The sequence below is a fragment of the Panthera onca genome, chromosome A1 (assembly GCF_046562875.1).
Source record: "Panthera onca isolate mPanOnc1 chromosome A1, mPanOnc1 haplotype 2, whole genome shotgun sequence".
Taxonomy (NCBI): domain Eukaryota; kingdom Metazoa; phylum Chordata; class Mammalia; order Carnivora; family Felidae; genus Panthera; species Panthera onca.
In genome coordinates, this window is record NC_138339.1 from 45,921,606 (window position 1) to 45,940,920 (window position 19,315).

Genomic DNA, 19,315 nt, shown 5'->3' on the forward strand with positions numbered 1-19,315 from the left:
TAAATAAATAAAGGCCTACAGTGAATCCTAATGCATGAACAGGACAGGAAATATCCATCAGAAGCAGAGAATGATCACATCAGAGCCTTACTGTCTTCTATTAGCATCACATTTAATAATATATGCAGTGTCTTATTAACAAAAGTAAAAACCATCATTTACAAGAAGAGACAGCTTATAGCCAGCATCAAGAGCATGTCAGAGTCCATTCACCCAGTAGGCATGAACTGCCATTTGAGCGTTGTCCTCTTCCACAGCCCCTGCTCCCGTGGATCACCAGACCCTGTCACTTTGATCTCTTCATGCAGCCTGCCCCTCCCAATTTCCATGGGCTCTGTTTTAGCAAGTTCAACCAAGCATCACCCCTGTTCATCAATAATACTATAAGTAATAATCATTATAGCATCTTTAAAAAATCACTACAGCAGCATGGTTAGAATTGTAATAGGAGAAGGATTATGGTGTGATGGGGAGCAGAAGGGGTTGCTTAGAGCTCTGCTTGCAATGACTGGGGAGTTGAAGAAGAGATAATATTCCACTCACCTCCTCTTTTTACCTCTAGCTACTGAGCCTTCTCCTACTACTGTACCTATTCTACCTAACAGTCTCTTACTTATACTCCAAAATCAAGCACAAGTTTCTCTTCCTCTGATAATTGTCCCTGACACCTGCCAGCAGAGTGATTATCAAGTCTTTCTGTGTCCCCTTAGTACTACTTTCTTACTTGTCACATAATTAAGATAGTACTATAATTACCATTTATGACATTAATATAAGATGGTGATAGTTCTACTGAGTGCTTACTATGCTTCAAACACTGTGCTAAACATTTGGCAGAGAATCAGGGTGTTGGACCCCACAGCCTGTGTTTTAATCACTAGGCTACACTGCCCTCCCATCTTCTGCATGGAAGGCAGAGACTATTGTGTATTCACTTTTTTTAAAGTTTATTTATTTATTTTGAGAGAGAGAGAGAGAGAGAGAGAACACACATGCATCAGCAGGGAAGGGACAGAGAGAGGGAGAGAAAGAATCCCAAGCAGGCTCCATGCTGTCAGTTCAGAGCCTGATGCAGGGTTTGATCCCATGAACCATGATATCATGACCTGAGCTGAAATCTAGACACTCAACCAACTGAGGCAGCCAGGCACCCCATGGTATATTCACTTTTATCTCTGCAATGCCCAACAGTGCCGCCATACAAGTAATGTTTATAAAATGAATGGATAAATAGTATGGCACACATTTCTAAAGATACCTATCCCTTGGTCATTCAAACACTAATTAGGTACTACTGTGAAGAGATTTTATAGGTATAATTTGAAGTCCCAAATCAGTTGATTTTAAGGTACAGATATTTTTCCAGGTGGACCTGACCCAAACAGATGAGCCCTTTAGAAAAAGAGAGTTTTCTCCAACTAGTGGAAGTCAGAGAGGTTCAAAGAATAAGAGGGATTGCTACACTATTGCTGGCTTGAAGATAGAGGAGACAGGTGATGCAGAATGCTGGCAACCTCTAGAAGCTGAGACAGCTTCGGGTGGACAGCCAGCCAGAAAACAATGACTTTGGTCCCATGACCACAGGGAGGTGAACACTGCAAACAACCAGTGAGGTTGTTCAACCCAAACTCCAGATAAGAACCATAGCCCCAGCCAATACCATGATTTCAGCTTGGTGAGACCTTAGTGGAGAATCTAGACAGATACCCCGACCCAGACTTCTGATCTACGGAAATATGAGACAATGAATGAGTGCTATTAGAAGACACTAAGTTTGTGGTGATTTGTTATGCAGTGATAGAAAACAAATACAAATAGGTTTCCAATTCTCTGGAGATGCTGGTGGTCAGACTTCTTTCTGTAGCTCCCAAATGTCCCACTGAGCTTTACAAGAAGTGAATCATGGCTGTGATCCAACATCAGGGAGATGACATGGGTTGAGGAAGTCTGTGCTCACTACAAATGAATCAGAATCTGGTGAAGGAGGTAATGTTCTACAGTGGGTAGACTTCTGGACAAGAAATATGAAGTCCTGGTTCCTAGTCCTAGATTTGCTAATGGCTCACTACATGACCCTGGATAAGTCACCTGATGTCATGTAACTGCAGATCTTTCATCTGTAAAATGGGGATATTCATCCCTCTCCCATCCATTTCATAGTACTGTAAATGATGATTAAGATAAAGAGCCCAACAAGCCATATAAGTTGTGACCAATTCTAGAGGAACATAGGGATTCCTCAGTGGCTTAGGGACTTTAGGGAAGAGCTGTGCCAAGTTATAAGACTAATAAAATTCAGGTGATGAGGCATACCTCCACGGTCCAGATAACAGTTGTTCTTCCCTACTAAGGAATTTATCCTATAGCTCCCTAGGAGAATAATTATCACAAAAATAATGCCTCATGTTTCAACAGCACTTTTCAAAGTGCTTTTCCCTGTGCTATTTTAATTCCAATAACTTGTATCAGTTACAGGAAAAGAATCAACTAAGTCTAGTTCTGAAAGTTTTGGTTTCTCACCATGACATAGAGTTAGTCTCACCCATTACACAGAAGAGAAGACAGAGGCCCAGCTGGGCAGGCAACTTGCCAAGGTTATGGGGCTGGTCAGTGAAAGAGCAAAGACACTCATTCCCAGTATTGGCCTCCAATAACTCCATCTCCCTACTTTTGGTATGGAACTGGGAAAATGCAGAGTTCTTAGACAAGAGGCCCAGCTTAGCCTGTACCAGGTCTGAACTGAAGAAGGATGGTGTGTTACACTCAGGTTCCTATCACATGGATCAGATGCAAATGAAGCATTGGAATTATGTCACATTTTGAGGAGCCTCTTCCCCCAACCTTCCAGTTATGCTACAGATGACACTTACTGGCTGTTAAACAACAGACTCCTTCTTTGGTATCTTTATTAAATAGGTGGGGATATGGGAAATAGTGTGCAGGGTAAGCTGCTCTCAATGCCTAGCAGATAAATATTAATTAAAGAAGAACAGGGAAGAAGGATCCATTGACTTGGAACTTTCTTGGGAGGGTTTTGAGTTTCACTAGATGATCCCCAACTTGGGATACTTTAGCTGGGTCTCTCAGTTCAGTAATGTTGGAAAAGGAAATAGCCATCCTGAACACTTGGTTTGAGGCTGTTACTCCAGACATCCTGGGCTATAAGCAAGTTTGAATTCTCCTGGCCCTGAAAAATATTCCTGGTCTCTAGAATCCAATGTGAATAGAGTTGGGAGGTTATGAGAGAGGTGATATTCATGCATTCACTTGTTATTGAGGCCCACTCTGTGCTAGGTGCTATAAGATTCTTTACTCTCATGGAGCTTATGATCTAGGGGAATGATAGTCAACAAACACACAGAGATCCAATTTCAATGACAATGTGAGATACATGAGGCTCTGAGATTCTTAAGCCTGAATGCTGAAAAAGTGCTAGGTGGGTTGAGGTCTGAAGGATGAATAGGGTTGAAACAATGATGGGGGTGGGAGTGGGGGCAAGAATGGCATGTGATAAGGGTATGAGACTTTTGAATAGAAAGAACCAAACAAAGCCCAGTGTGACCAGAGTACAGAAAGCATGTTGTGGACACACTGGTGAGCAGGCCAGGGGCCAGACCACATGGGACCTTGATGGTCACCAAGGAGTTTGAATTTTATTCCAAGTGTAAGAGAAAGGCTTTCATGGATTTTAAGCAAAGAAGCAACATAATACAATTCACGTTTTTAAAAAGACCACTCAAACTGATTCAGCAGAGGAGTGGAAGGAGGGGCTGCATGGAGGGAAGTCTAGTTTAGATGCTACTGTGGTCACCCAGAGTTGGGAAAAGAGTAGCATCTTCACACAGCCCCAGGACACTGATATTTGCCACCTCCTAAGGTGAAAAGAAGATCCTGTGATTTTGAGTACATATGTGTACTACCCCTAGGGCATGGAGAGAATAAGTTTGCCTCTTTGTATCTCATTTTGCTTGACTGCCCAATGGAAGCCATGCATCCTGGTCTACCTAGTTATCATTTCAAATCACAGAAAGGGAGAGATGGGAGGAGTAAGAGAGAAAGCTGGCCCTGTGTAATATATGACCCTCTGTGTAGACATGTCTCCAGCACGTCGTACCCTGGGGACTAAGAGTAGGCACCAACACAGCTTCTTTGTGAATGGCCCACCAAGTGAACATCTTCAGAAATGGGGAAACCCACTCTCACCCTCAGAATAGCCAACTCATTGTTGCACCACCCTACCTATCAAATACCCACTCCTTGTATTGCTAAAACACTTGTACCAAATGCTCCTAAATTGGGTCTCATGGCAGCAGCCTCCTATCAATCCTTCAGGGAACACCTCTCTCCAAGTCTTTTTTTCTGGTTCCCTCCTCCTGCAGCCATTCTTCACAGGGCATAGCTTTGCTCCAGTCTCCTGATCTCATTCCTTTGAACAAATTTCCTCTTATTTCCTCTTTTAATAGGAAGCATCTAAGAACATTATTTTCCATATAGCAAGCAACAACAAATATTTGCTGAATTTTTTGAAGTGAGCACTGTCTGCCTAGAATCAAAAGGAGCCTATAAGACATGCAAACAAAGTGGGACACACAGGAACATGGGAATAACACAGAGAAGGTCCGGTAGGGTTTTCAGAGCATTGTGGGACAATCAAGCAAGCTAGCAGGCCTGGGTTCTGCTCCTGAGTCAGTGTGATTTGAGACTCGAATTTATCTGTAAAACTTATAGGTTGTATTGGTGATTTCTTTGGTGGTTAAGTATTAAGTTTTAGTTAAGCACTGTCACCTACTGAAAGCTCTGAGCTTAAGGCTGTCAAGGCACATGTTAGAAAGGATGTACAATTATAGTAGTGCCAGGATGACACTTACTTAACAAATCAAGCTGGATGGAAAGAAAAATAGAATGCAAGCAACTTTATCACTGTATGATTCAGTATGATTTGATGCCCTGTATGTCCACCATACCACATCATATGACATCAACATCAGTTTGTAATATCTTTGGAAAAATATTCTAGAACTGGAAACCTCCTAGCCAAATCTGAAAGATCATAGAATTCTTGACTAGTCAAGTCTCTCCTCATTGTTGGGCATAAGAGAGGCGTCTAGGACTCTAAGAACATCAAGGAACAATTTCTCACCTCATTTGTGATTGTCATAGTTGCTGTTTGGATCCAGTACAAAATATGCTTTGTCTTTTATTTCAGCCAAACTCTTTCCCTGTGGTAGGGGGGAGAACTGTACTTGCCCTCAACAGTGACATTTCCCCAAAGTGGCCGAAGTACAGCTGTTCACATTCTGCCTCCAATACATTCTCCCTTCCTTTCCTTCTGGTCCATTACTTTGGTGGCCTTTGAAGGCCAAAAGAAGAGTAATGAGAAGGCAATATGGAAACATTTCTGAACATGGTCAAACGTGTGCATCATGTGTGTAAATGCATTTGCAATTCATATGTGTGTGCACAAACATTTGGTGTATATGTAACTGCATTTAAAATGATGTTTGTAAGACAGATAGATGATAGATGATAGATAGATAGATAGATAGATAGATAGATAGATAGATAGATAATGTTTGTACATATTTGTGATTTTGTGGTCAAGTGTTGACATATCTGTCTTTGTTGGCACATGTCTTGATGTATATGTATGTGCAAAGGTGGTGTGAATATATGCCTGTGGGATTTTATCACCCATGAAGGACAGCAACCACACAAGTCCTTATCTTGTAATAAGGAATAAAATGCCAACATGAATCTCTCTGACATTTGAATTATCACATCTAGCTGACAGAGGAGAAGGGTGCAATAGGGCTTGACAGCTCTGCTGACGGGGCTTAGGCTGGCCCTTGGCCCTTCCCTATGGCCTTATGCAGTTGATGTCAATGCTTCTGACACCTCTTCCCTTTGGCCTGCAGGTCCCTGTCTGGCCGCATCGTTGGTGGTGTCTGGTGGTTCTTCACCTTGATCATCATCTCCTCATACACAGCCAACCTGGCTGCCTTCTTGACCGTGGAGAGGATGGTGTCTCCCATCGAGAGTGCTGAGGACCTAGCAAAACAGACGGAAATCGCTTACGGCACACTGGAAGCAGGGTCCACTAAGGAGTTCTTCAGGGTAGGAATATCCCTTGTCCTAGAGCACCTTCACAAAAGGGAACCACTACTGTCATTAAAATATCCTCATTAAGGAGCATGTGATTATAGTCAACCAGAGCAACTGCTTAGCATAGTACAAGTCAGGGAAACTCAGAGCATTTCTCAGCTTCTTACAAATTCTTGAGAAATCTACAATTCTATATTTGTAATAACTTCAAAGCTCTTGCACTGAATCAGACCCCTTATGTATGCCAGTCTGTGCCAACTTCTCTGAGGGCTGCAAAGGATATGACATTCAGTTCCTTCCCTGTTCCCACACATACTTGCAGTCTAATTAGTAATTGATTAGTATCGGCCTGGGGACAAGGTCCAAACCTGATGCCCTTTTATGTCCTCTCCTTGAAGACTTGATGAATAAGGAGATGGTATATGGGGAATGATTACTGGAACAGGTGGTCTATTTAACAGTGCCAGGAGAGACAAAATGTGAAGTGAAAGTGGAGGTGATGGAGAGGTCTTGTGGCCAGAGGCAGCGAGTGAAGGCAGAGGAGCAGAGAGCTTAGAAACACAAGCCTAGGGTCATCCAAACCTAGGGCCAGACCCTGGCTCTGTCCTTTACTTGTTCTCTGGCCCTTAGCCTCTTTCACACCATTTTCTCATCTATAGAGTCAGGAGAATAATATCTACATCAACAAGTCATTATGATATTAGAAGAGATGAGGCATCTAAGACACAAGGCTCTGTGGGTACAGGGCTTTGGGGTACAGGCATTTGGGAGCCATCTTGCATAAGGGGTAGGGATTTACAGCCACAAACATTAGAAAATATTTCTAGGCATCATGAAACTAGGTCAAGTCTGGGTTGGCTAATTATATTCCAGACAAAGGGGACAACTTGAACAAATGCCCCAAAGCAGAAAAGCCTGTAGTTCCCTGGACTTTAGACATGTTCCTCCTGGAAGTTGAAGAAATAGTACATGGAGCTACCATGTATTGAGGAAGGAAAAATGATAAATAATTGCTACAACTTACCTAGCATTTGCTATGAATCAGGTCTTGTGCCAGCACACCCTCATTTAATCTTGTCATTACAGTTAGAAATTTGTTTTCCCCATTTTATATGTGAAGTTCAGAGAAGTCAAAGTAATTGCCTGAGGTCACCCAGGTAATAAGTAGCAGAAGGAGAATAGACAGCCAGTATCTGCCTTGCTTCAGGCAAGGGACAGGGATCCCATACAGTCCTACCAGGTTCTCACTGCAACTTTATGGAGAAAACCCCAGACTCCGAGTGAACCCACAGAGTGTGCTCAGTTTCTTGGTTGTGGGTTCTATGTTCTGCATGACAAGCAGGAAGGGGACCGAGGTCTTAACCATCACTGACCCAGTCTCCAAGGCTAATGTCATCTACTTCAATATAATGGAGCAAGAAGGTGACTTAGAGGTCATGTGGTCAGAGTCTATCATTTTAGAGAGAGACATGACTTCCTTAAGCTTAACCAACCAGCTAGTAGAAAAACCTCCTGTAATCTCATAATTCTCTAGAATTTTTAGCCTGCAACCAAAGTGTGAAGGGGATGTCTCATATTTGTCTAGGTAGCCATTCCTATATCCCTGGCTTTGCTGATGAAGTTGGGGAACAGCCAATTCACTTACTCATTACATACTCATGTTCTCATCCCCAATATCTGAGCATGTCACTATCCCCAAAACACCTTCCGTCCATGGTCTCATTTATGTCCCACCTATGACCTATGGTAGAACAGGAGTTATATGTCCATTTTGTGAATAAGAAATTGAAATTCAGGGAATCATAATGCAAGTGTTGAGGATGAACACAAATTCTGTTTCTTCATTCCAGCCAAAGTATTCTTGACGCTGAACCACACTGTCCTAATGAGGTGGTGTCATTAGCTGATTTTTTAAAAAGATTATTCAGGTTATTAGATGAGCTCATGATCAAATCTAGTCTAACCTTTTCCTTTTGTAGTTGGGGAAACTGAGGCCCAGAAAAGAAAAGGGTCATGCTCTAACTACTCAGAGGCATAGCTAGGACTTAGGACTTGAAAGTTCTCTGTTAATCACTATGTAAATTGACATATTTCTATTTCTCATCCACAGGACACTGTGAGGCATCTAGAAACAAAACAGTGTGTATTCTACAAGCTCTGGGCACTCACTAGGTCTACTACATTCGTGACAATAGGTTGTAGTTCATATGCTAACTCTGATCAACAGTGGTGGCCTGGAGTTCGATGTTGAGAGGGGATTCTGAGGTCACATCTGGGCACAGTGTGAAAGAATTCCTTGACTGATGTCAATATCCCTCACATATATAGGAAGGGAAAGTGGTCTCAAGCCAGCCATGTATTGGGCATTCTTATCCTAAAGCAAAACCTAAATAAAGGGCATAATTAGTAGTAGTAATTGCACCACTTATAGAATACCTCCTATGTGTCAGGCACTGGGTTATGCATTTTACATCTGTTGTCATGTACTATCCATGGCGACACTATGCAGTCAGTACCATCATCAACATTGTCAGGAGAGGAAGACTAAGGCTCAGAAATGTTGTTATTTGTCCAAAGTCCCACAGCTAGTAAGATATAAAGCCTAAAATAAGGGAGGCAGCTGGTTGCAGTGAAAAGGCACTAGGTGCTATCAGGAAACCAGGGTTTTATTCCTGGCTCTGCCACTAAGAAGGTACATGACATTGGACAGTTCACTGCCACACTGTGGGCCCCAGTTTCTTTACCGGTAGAAAGACAGCACTAACAAGATATGCCCCATGAGCCCTTCCATCTCTGTAAATTTGACCTTGAGAATTTTCCCACCAGGACTTTGGTGGATGGGGAAACAAGATCACCTACCACCCTCATAAGGCAGGAGAAGAGCATGGTGACACAAGTATTCTTCTACCCCAGTCTCTAAAAAAATATGGCTTCTAATCCCCACGGCAGCCCAGAGCTTCTTGGCAGCTCCAATCCAGAGTCACTGAATCCTCCATCGACAGTTTAATTAAGATGTATGAAGGGCTGTGAGAGCTGCAGATGATAGGAGAGATCCAAGAACAAATACCCCAAGTATGTTTCCAATCTTCCCTGCCATTCATGCTGCCTTCGCATCCCTAGAGATGAGATTTTCCTGATAGCCTAATCTGAGCAGCTATGAGCACAGCCCTGGCATTTGGGGCACAGGGGTGAGACTGAGAGGACATATTAATTTTCTGCATACTGTTGCCCAGAGGGCTCTTCAGCTCTACCTGTCAACAGCCCAGTTCCCTGCCGTGGCCATCTTGTCAGGCCAAATTGCATCTTGCCATTGCCCTGCTGAGTATTTTGTTGGGTTTCTGCCTGGAAGATCATCTGTAAATCTGGTCACAGCTGAATTTATACATTTCTCTGTTTCCTGAGCGAGAAGAGATGTACACTGTAGATGTTCTGATTGGTTCTAGGTGTATCCTCCTCTAACTTTGAAATTCTCCCTCCCTTTTCTCCTTTTTTTCTTCTTCTTCTTCCTCATACATTGTTGCTTGAATGATGTATTTTCATGTAAAGAATCAGGTATTTTAAGACCACAAGGGATTCAAAGGTCCCCATGCCCCAAATCCTCGTGGAGCAGATGAGGAAAGACTAGAACACAAGCTCTTCACTCCCAGTCCAGTGGCCTTTCCAGAGGGTCAACCATACTTTAAAGCGTATCACCTAGTTGATCTAATTATAGATTCACTCTACCAAATACTTCTCTGAAATTCTCAGTAACTATTTCCCTTAATTTTCCATTGAGACCAGACTTTTTCTAGGCCCAAATATCTCTATAGATCATTTGGCTCAAACAACAACTTAACTGTTTATCAATATTTTGCCAACACTTGATGTTGATATCAAAGAAATAAAACTGATATTTGTGTGCAAAGAAAAATGACATTTTGTGTGTATAATTTTATACTAAATAAATCTGTAATCTGTGTTTTAACCACTAGTCTACATGAATTTCATGACTCTAGCACTCTTTAAAAACATTAGCCCCTTATATATGTATAACATGTGTCCATTTTCAAAGCCAGACTCCAGTACCCCCAAAATGCATCTACCCTTTGGAGTAAGGACACTCTTTAGAAAGACCATGTTAGATGAGAGGGATGATTTGTGGTCCTGGGTTGTGGGCCTTGACTAAGGGCCTACTATGTGTAAGGGTGCACTCTGTGAAGGACTCACAGAAGGGAAGATGTCCCCCTCCCTCAGATGGCATCCATATACTTAAGACCTGTACACACGCAAGGATGCCTTGCAATCTTGGCAGTCTAGCCTGAAGGTCCAGTGAGTGTGTCCTAGAGGAACATCAGCCCTCACAATACTCTTTTTAGCCCCAGAGGCCTACAAATCAGAATCATCTGGGGGAACTCCTGGAAGAAAAGATCTTTTCTAGGTTCCACCCCAGACCTGCCATATCAGAATCTATAGGTTTAGAGCAGGGCATCTCCATATTTACAATTTCTACACAGGATTCTGGTGCCCACTAGAGCTTGTGAATGATTGTCTTTGAAACTAAGGTGGCCTCAGAATACAAAGGATTTGTTCTGGCCTGTGAAGTGACTAGTAGGATGTGGCTGGAGAGAACCAGGGTATCAAGAGAAGTAAATAGCCTAGGCAAAGTCCCAAAGAAGGGAAGTTTCAAAGTGAGTTCAGTACAAGGAGAGGAAAACAGTTTGGCAAGATTGAGAGGCTTTTGAAATATAAACAGGTGACAGTATTAGGTCTCAAGTTATTAGCTTTATCATACAATTTACATTCCAAGGTCAGTTTTATAATATGACTCATGATCCAGAATTCCTCAATGTTTTTCTTATTGGGGGAACCAATAATGAAATCATATTTCACTGATATTAAGCTCTCCTTTTCTTCTGGGCAGTATAAATATGGCCTTCTTGAGTAATAGATAGGTTCTATAATGTCTTCAGAAGCTAGATTAGGGTTGCATTTCTTAACCCTTCCCATATAGAAGGAGAATATAATTCAGCAGTAATTAAAAGATTCTGAGCTATTCTGTTCATTCTCTATTTGCAAGATATTTGTACTTTGGAACCTACTGGTACTAATTAGAGCCTCTTATTTTGCAATCACTCATAATTTGTTTCTTCCTGAGCTAATTTCACTCATGAATGTGTGATCAAGCTACACTCAGCTCTTCATTAGTGTGTGTGCCACCTCAATTCCAAGCGCAGCCAGCACTTAACTCCAGCTTTGTTCCTGTCCCCTGCCAGAGGTCTAAAATTGCCGTGTTTGAGAAAATGTGGACATACATGAAGTCAGCAGAACCATCAGTTTTTGTGCGAACCACGGAGGAAGGAATGATCCGAGTGAGGAAATCCAAAGGCAAATATGCCTACCTTCTGGAGTCTACCATGAATGAATACATTGAGCAGCGGAAACCCTGTGACACCATGAAGGTGGGAGGTAACTTGGATTCCAAAGGCTATGGCATTGCGACACCCAAGGGGTCCGCCCTGAGGTAAGTAGCCAAGATTTGCTTCCTTGGTACTCCCTCTCCCCTCCCTACCTCAGGAATGAAGCTGCTGTGTCTGCCTCAGGGCTCCAGTGCCACAATGCAAGCTGTCACGGGGGCTCTTCTTGGACACCAGTGAGCCTGGAAGATTCCAGTCACCCGAGATCTTCAGCCCTGAGGTTGGAATTGACCTGGGGGCCTCAGCTTGCTATGACTGTCGCTGCCCATGTGTTCTTCCCCATGCCTCACCTTACCCCTCCAAATGTGTTAAACATCAGTGAAACTTGTGTTTGTGTTGTGTGATCTATAACACACCATCCTTTACCAGATACTCTCATATCCAAGTAGGTTACGAACAGAGTTCTCCAGCAACCTGGATTCTTTGACAGAAGGTGGTTTATAATGTTTGTCTAAAAGAAACGTAAACACGTTGTCCAAATGGAAATTCAAGTAGTTTGAGTCCTAAAGGCTCTGGCTGTATCATGAATGGCAGTACCCGTTCTTTCCCCAATACTGATTTCTTTAGCAAGAAAAAAGGTGGTTCAGGGACACCTGGGTGCCTCAGTCAGTTGAGCATCCAACTTTGTCTCAGGTCATGATCTCATGGTTTGTGAGTTCGAGCCCTGCATCGGGCTCACTGCTGTCAGAGTTAGAACCCGCTTTGGATCCTCTGTCCCCCTCCCCTAACCCCTCCCCCACTGTGCTCTCTCAAAAAATATTAAGACAAACAAACAAACAAACAAACAAATAAGTAGTTCAGTAAAGAAGCAAAGTAGACTTTACTCTCACATAAAGAAGTTCTGGTACTCATTCCAAACAGCTAAGGTACAGTCCTATAGACTCAGGATCAAAAGACATAGATTTAATACTGGGATTTACTACTGTCTTACCAAAGGTAAGTCTTGTCATCTCTCCAACCTTTAGCTTCCTCATCTGTAAAAAGAGGATATTCATCCCAGCCCTTCCTAGGTCCAAGGTGATTGTGAGTTCAAATCTATATAAAAGATAATTAAAAGCAGCACACTGTGAAATAACCTATTATTCACTGATATCATGTCAATTTACAGAGGGATTAAATAATTTTAGGGAAGGGTAGTGCTCAAAGAAAGATGAGAAGTGTTTAAAAAGGTTGCAAAAGGATGAAGGGAAGTTCTTAACCCACATTGACATCCAGGGCTACCTCTGCCTCCACATCTTTCATTCATTTCAATAATATTGAGCCCTGCAATGTTCTAGGCTCTAGGCTTGGACCTGGAGCTACAATTTTGAACAAGCCGGACAGTCTCTACGCCTATGGAATTACATGCTTGCAGGGAAGACAGTCATTCAACAGGTGATTATTGTTTGATGGTTCATGACAACTATGACAGGTGGTAGTTGATATTGCAGGGAAGACACTTATTCAACAGGTGATTGTTGTTTGATGGTTCGTGACAACTATGACAGGTGGTAGTTGATAAAAGACCTGGAGGACACCTACTTCCAGCCATACAGAAGAATAATACTCCTACTATAAAACCTAAATATGCAGGATAAAGTTATAACAAATAGCCATTTTTATGAAAATTAGGAAATCCCAAGGCCAAAACAGAAAAAGGTCATCAAAACCAGAGTGAAATGCATAAGCCGACTCTTCAGGAGCTGCCATAAGCAGGGCAGAGTTGTAAATTATGTGACAATCCACATGAACAAGAATGAGAAGTACATCTAAAAGCATTTAAGTAATGAAAATATTTTTAAAAGAAAAAGACACTGTCACAAGGGACCAGGCATATTTGGAAAAATACCAATTAGAATTCAGGGATGTAATACTATCTCAATGGAAGGGGTAAACAACAAATTAGCCAAAGTGGAAGAGAAAATTATTACACTGGGAGAAAAATGGAGATAATTCCTCAGAATATCACAAACAGAGACAAAAAGACAGAAACCCTGACAAAGAAGTTAGGAGACCTGAAAGAGAAAACAAAATCCCAGGTGTATCTTCTGTGAGTCCCAGAGAAAAGAGAGGATGGAGTAGAGGCAGTATTTAAAGGGAACTTTCCAGTATTTATGAAAACATTAATACCCTGATTCCAAAGTTATGTGTCCCAAGCAGATGAAAATCAGCAGCTGATCCACTTGAAACTGAACTTATAGAGACAAAGAAGATCTCAAACACACTCAGAGATAACAAGGTCTAATCTGGTGTGCAGGATGGATGGAATGTGGCCAAGAGGGCTTTTCCAAGCATGCTTTTTTCTCAAGCTGAGATATGACAGGTTAATAGGAGTTAACAAGGTAAAGTAAGAGGAGGGGAAGAGATGAATACTCCAGCCAAAGGAAACAGCATGTGCAAAAATTCTAAGGTAAGAAATCATGGTACAGTCAATGAACTAAAAGAAGCCAAGTGCTCCTGGAACAGGTAATAAAAAGGAGAAAAGGTTAAGTTGAGATTGGAGAATGAAGTAGGGAAGCATTTTGTAAAGTATTTTTGTCCTTATTTAAAGAGTAATGAAAATATATTGAAGAATTTTAAGTTAACTGTCTGAAAATTAAGAAACAAAGGTATCTTTAGGAGGGCAAATATAACTGAATATACCATATGAAGGGAAACCAAATGGCCTGGTATTTATCAATCATGCATCTTTGCCTCAAACAACTTAAAAGATTCTCTGTACAAGTTTAGACAAAGTCCAAAGGGGATCCAAAAGATAGTGTTTGGTCAAGGAAGAGACTTTTATCTCAGAAACTTATACAACATTATCCTAGAAAGGCCCAGAGTAGAGAATGAGCTCTTATATGTCCGAGAACATCAATGATGCTGCAATATTACAGTTTACTTAAGGCTTTATGAGTAAAGGATATTATTTGATCTAAATACATGGATATGAATTTAAGAAAACAAGGCACTGAGAGGTGACATTATTTGTCTAATCAATAGAGTACTTCTGCCATCCATCCTACATACAGATGCCTGGAACAAGATGACAAACTCAGAAAATATTAGATATTTGAGTTACATGAACTCAGGTCATCTGGCACTCAAATGACTTTGCACTATAATAAAATCTACCACTGAGTGAATGCCTACTCTATGCCGGATGCTATGGTATGTCCATCATCTCATATAAACTTCATACCTATAAAGTACCATTATCCCCATTTTACAGATGAAAAACAGAGGAACAGATTTAAGTTACTTGACTAGCTTGACACAAACAGCTAATAAGGAAGCAGCCAGATTTCAAGTTCAGGTAGTCTGATTGCACAGCCCATGCCTGTGACCTAATTCTAATACTGCACTGGACTTTATGACTGACAGCATGATTAAAGGCAGGAGACTTTACTGCCAGGTTCCCGGTACCTATTCTCACATGTCAAGCAATAACACACAACTCAAAAAAAAAAAAAAATTAAAAAGCAGACATTTGGAACCCAGAGTATCCACTCATCACTGTGAAGACAAAAGGCAAGAGTAGATGGTCATTTTAATGCACCAAATACCACTTTCTTGAGTAGTAACACTGCTTTTGTGGATTTTGCATGCCTATAGATTCTTTTGGGATAAACGTTGAAAATAATTCAACTTTAATAAAGAAGACCCTAATTCTGTTGTTTACATCTCTGTAAGACATAACAAGCTATTTATGGATTTTGGGAAAGAAAGCAAGAGCAAGGGAAAAATAAATGAAAAGGAACATATTCCAAATATAGATCGCTGATGGTTGATTTTTAAGTCATGTGGCCCAAATAATGGCCACATGCTCCCAACTCTCCCCCCAGTGCTCCAATTGCTCCAGTGGCAACTTTTATGATAACGATGGGGTTTCCTGACTCAAAAATAGAAGAATAATGTTCATCCTAAGATGGCCATGAGTTTCTAACCTAGGAAAATCCCTTTTCCCTCTGTGAGATTCTCCCTCTCATTTTTTCATTCAAAGGAATCATTCTAGCAATGAATAGTGTAGAGATTCCATGAAACATAGAATTGCAAAATGGTCACAGAAAATGTGAGCGCGCGCATACACACACACACACTTCAGCCAGGGTTCCATCATATCTTGGCCTCACATGCCCCAAATGGTGCTATTTTCTCAAGGAATAGTCAAATATCAAGAGTCATGGCAACCCAAATGTCACAAAGACCCATGTGCCTACTCCAGCCATCTTAGTAGGCTGGGATCACTGATTTGGTCCCAGGAAAGCATTCTTCATGGCAGAGGAGGAAAGTGAAGAAAGAGTAAGGGATGGTACCTATTTCCTCTGGTCCCCATTTAAAAGGAGCTTACATGTGCTAAAGACAACATGGCAGTAGAAATAAATTTTAATTCAAATTATTTAGAATCACAGGAAATACTTTTAACGACACTGTTCAGCCATTCACAAAGCTGCAAACTCTTTCTGCAAAGATGTCTTTACAGAAGGTTGCTTTAGCACACTACAGGCATTGCTACAGACTTCCCTTCTGCCCTATAAAAGTGGTGCTTCTGTACCCCTCATAGGCAGATGTGCTCCAGGTTCAGTGCCTGTACCTGCATTAAAAAGGACTTCCCTGGCAGTCTTTCTCCATCACTTGCTCCCTGTAAAGCCAGACCTTACCATACCTACAGGGCACTCACCCCCTTCCAGCCTGCCAAAAAAAAGCTCCAAGTTCCTCCAAGGCAGATCACCCAGCTCTGTCTCAGAAGGTCAGAGAACTGATATCTAAGGTCCAACTGTTCCTCTAAAACTTGCCAACTCTACTTGGCAGAAGCCAGGCCATGGTCCCTACGGAGGGTTAAAAGGCTGTGTTAGTGACAGAATGGTGTTTTTGTCTCTTCTGCTCTGGAAACAAATACTCTGATGAAGCGAAGTGGCTCCATGCTTGATTTTCCATTTGGACAGGTGGTGTTTCTTTGAAACAGATGCTGTTTGTTGGCTGTCACTGCATGTCTGGGGTTGGGCAAGGGGCTGAATTATGTTTCTGAAGCCCTTAGGTTATAGATAAAGACCTGCTCAGCCAATGCCAGTCACTAGGGAAAGGCAATTGGTAAATCAACTAATTATGATCTATTGGGCCCTTTTATTGCCAACTGAATGTATTTACTGGTCCCAGGTGAAGTCTCCTTTCTTTATTATGATGAACAATCCCTTCAGTTAGAGACAGTGTACTCAAATCTGCTCAGTATGGGGGCATGGCCCATGTTTTACCAACCCAAGAAGGAAGCCACACCAGATTGGCCTGAGTTAAAATCTCAACTAACGATTCTCCTTCACAAGCCATTTACCAGGAATTTGATGGATTTGCTGAGTTATACCCTAATCAGGACGCTGGTCAAAATCTGGTCTTTAACTGTGACCGTGGTTACATGGAGTCTTTTCTGGCCTCTGCGCTCATGACATGTTTGTTTTCTGTCATGTGTCTTGTCCATGCCAGATGTATGGGCCAGGGGATGGGAGCTTCCTCCTACAACTTAGTGGATGGTGGATGGGTACCCACAAGGGTCTGATATCCACTCCCTGTGCTTTCCATTCAGTTTCACAGATTCCTTTCTGAATATCTCCCCACAAAGACCTCTGTACACACCTCAGGGGGGAGCAGTGAGAGAGATGCAGTCCCAGCCCCTAAATGTTGTGTCACCAAGAAGAGCTCATGAGCCGAATTACACAGGGGCCTGCTGTTCTACCCAGTGCCATAAGAGTCAGCAACATACAAAAGGAGGAGAGTCAACATTTGAGTGGAAGGATTTATAAAGGTTTTGTGGCAGAGATAACATTCAACATAGGCCTGAAGAAATTGTGATAGATGAGGAATGGGTAGAGGGCGCTCCAGATGAAGGGGACCAAATGAGCAGAGGTGAGAAAATGGAGGGGCTTGCTTTCAGGAAAAACAAAGGATCCACTTTAACTAAAGAAGGCATTAATAATTAGAAGCAATTGGCTGAAGTCATACTGTGAAGGATTTCAGATGTCTCTGTATTTTTTATTCAATGTCAGGAGGGGCCATTAAAGGCCACTGATGTAGAAGGATCCTGGGCCAAACAGGCTCCCAAAGATGATCCTGGCAGTGGTTTGCAATGTGAGTCACAGGGAGGAGGATCACCAGCAAAGAGACCATTTAGAAGGCTGTTGCAGTTATTCTGGTAGGGGAGGATGAATGTGGTTACAGATCATAATGGGATGGCGACAGATAGAAATAGTGGGCTCTATGTTCTTCACCAGACATCACCTCTACCTTAAGTCTTAGTAGTTTGGAAAAGAAGTCTGTTATGTGAGCTTTTTGAGACTTTTGTGCTCTTGCCTAAGGCCTGACCAGGTACAAACTGATTCTGGCACAGACAGAAAGTGGGCAGATATGGGGTTGACCTCCCAAAAGACTTATTGGCATCTCCTCACTTTTACCTCAGGGGTGCCTAGAAGGTTGAGAAAGGCATTGCTGGGAGGGTTGCAGTAAGAACGGTGGAGGCTCCCAATCACCTTTCTCTTTCCCTATTGCACTGACTGTATCTTGCCTGTATTTGGTGTTGTTTTTTTTTTTTCAATCAGACATAAGTTTAAGATTGCTCATCAACATTTTAGTCACACTGGTATTCTGACTGAATACATTTTTCTCCCTCACACAACCCTATTCTGGGAAGTATCTACTAAGAACTGTCTGTCTCCATTGGCATATGGCTGAAGGAGGGAGGTAAAGGCCATGACTCAGGAAGAGATAACATAAGGTTTTGTGGGAAGCGTTCCCACTTCCAGGGATTGAGGGTTGTCTAGTTGCCCACCTCCATACTAGGACCTCGTGACATGAATGACATCTTCAAGTTAGTTCTGTGGGCCTTTCTTGAACAACATTTTTTTTTTTTTGGCTAGTGCTGATGTGAGTGCTACAGAGACCATAAGAGAGTTCTCTTTTAGAGAATCACAGTGACCCAGAATGTAATTGGGAAACAAATAAGCAAGTGCTGTTTTGTGTGGTGCTAAACCTATTGTTCTAAAGAACCATCCCCCAACTGCAGTACGTGTCAAATTATCTTGGGAAGCTGGTTAAAAATGCTCCTTTCTAGATTCTCGTTCCTGCGATTTCTCATTCCGCAGATCCAGGGTGGGACCGAGAAATGTGCAATTTTAACAAGTCCCGGGGCAACTCTGTTATAGGCAGACAGCAGTCCATTTTGAGAAACAGGGCTCGAGGTCAGAGAAGAGAGATGGACAAGGTCTGAGAAGGCAGCGGCTTAGAAAGAGAAGGAAGGTTAATATGATGGGAGCATGACAGGGAAACTACATTGAATGGTGTCCAAACCATGATCCTTGGAGTCAAGCAAACTTCATTCAGGTCCAAGGGCCATTACTTCACCAGCAGGTTGACCTCACTTGGTAAGTCATTATAACTTTATGAGCCTCTCTTTTCTTTTCTGTAAAATTGGAGTAATAATAATTCATTGCCGTTGCTCTGAGTTTTGATGAAATAGCACAAAGTACTTCTCACAGAGGGTACTCATTAATGTTAATTCTCCACCCCTCTCCTCTTCCCATTAGACTTACCAAAAAGTCACTTGTGAACCAGATAACATGTTTCCCTTCTCTGTGAAATGCACTGTGTTCATCAGAAATGCACGTGAGCATCAGCCTCACCCCCCAGCACCGGCTGCATTAGAAATGTCTCTGAGAACAATTTGTGGTCCTCCCCCACAGAGAACACACTAAAAAAATAAAACCCTGATATTTCTTTTTCTCCCTCCCTCCCACCCTCCTCCCATAGTATAG

General features: G+C 42.1%; 1 protein-coding gene across 2 annotated transcripts in view; it reads left to right on the plus strand.

Moving 5' to 3' along the window:
- The window catches only part of GRIA1 (glutamate ionotropic receptor AMPA type subunit 1), a 305,318-nt gene that overhangs the window by 254,252 nt on the left and 31,751 nt on the right, over positions 1 to 19,315 (plus strand). For both annotated transcript variants that reach the window (XM_060634778.3, XM_060634777.3), the window contains exons 12-13: positions 5,916 to 6,114; positions 11,355 to 11,602. In XM_060634778.3, the coding sequence (XP_060490761.1) occupies positions 5,916 to 6,114; positions 11,355 to 11,602 (447 nt within the window). The remainder of the gene's footprint in view (positions 1 to 5,915; positions 6,115 to 11,354; positions 11,603 to 19,315) is intronic.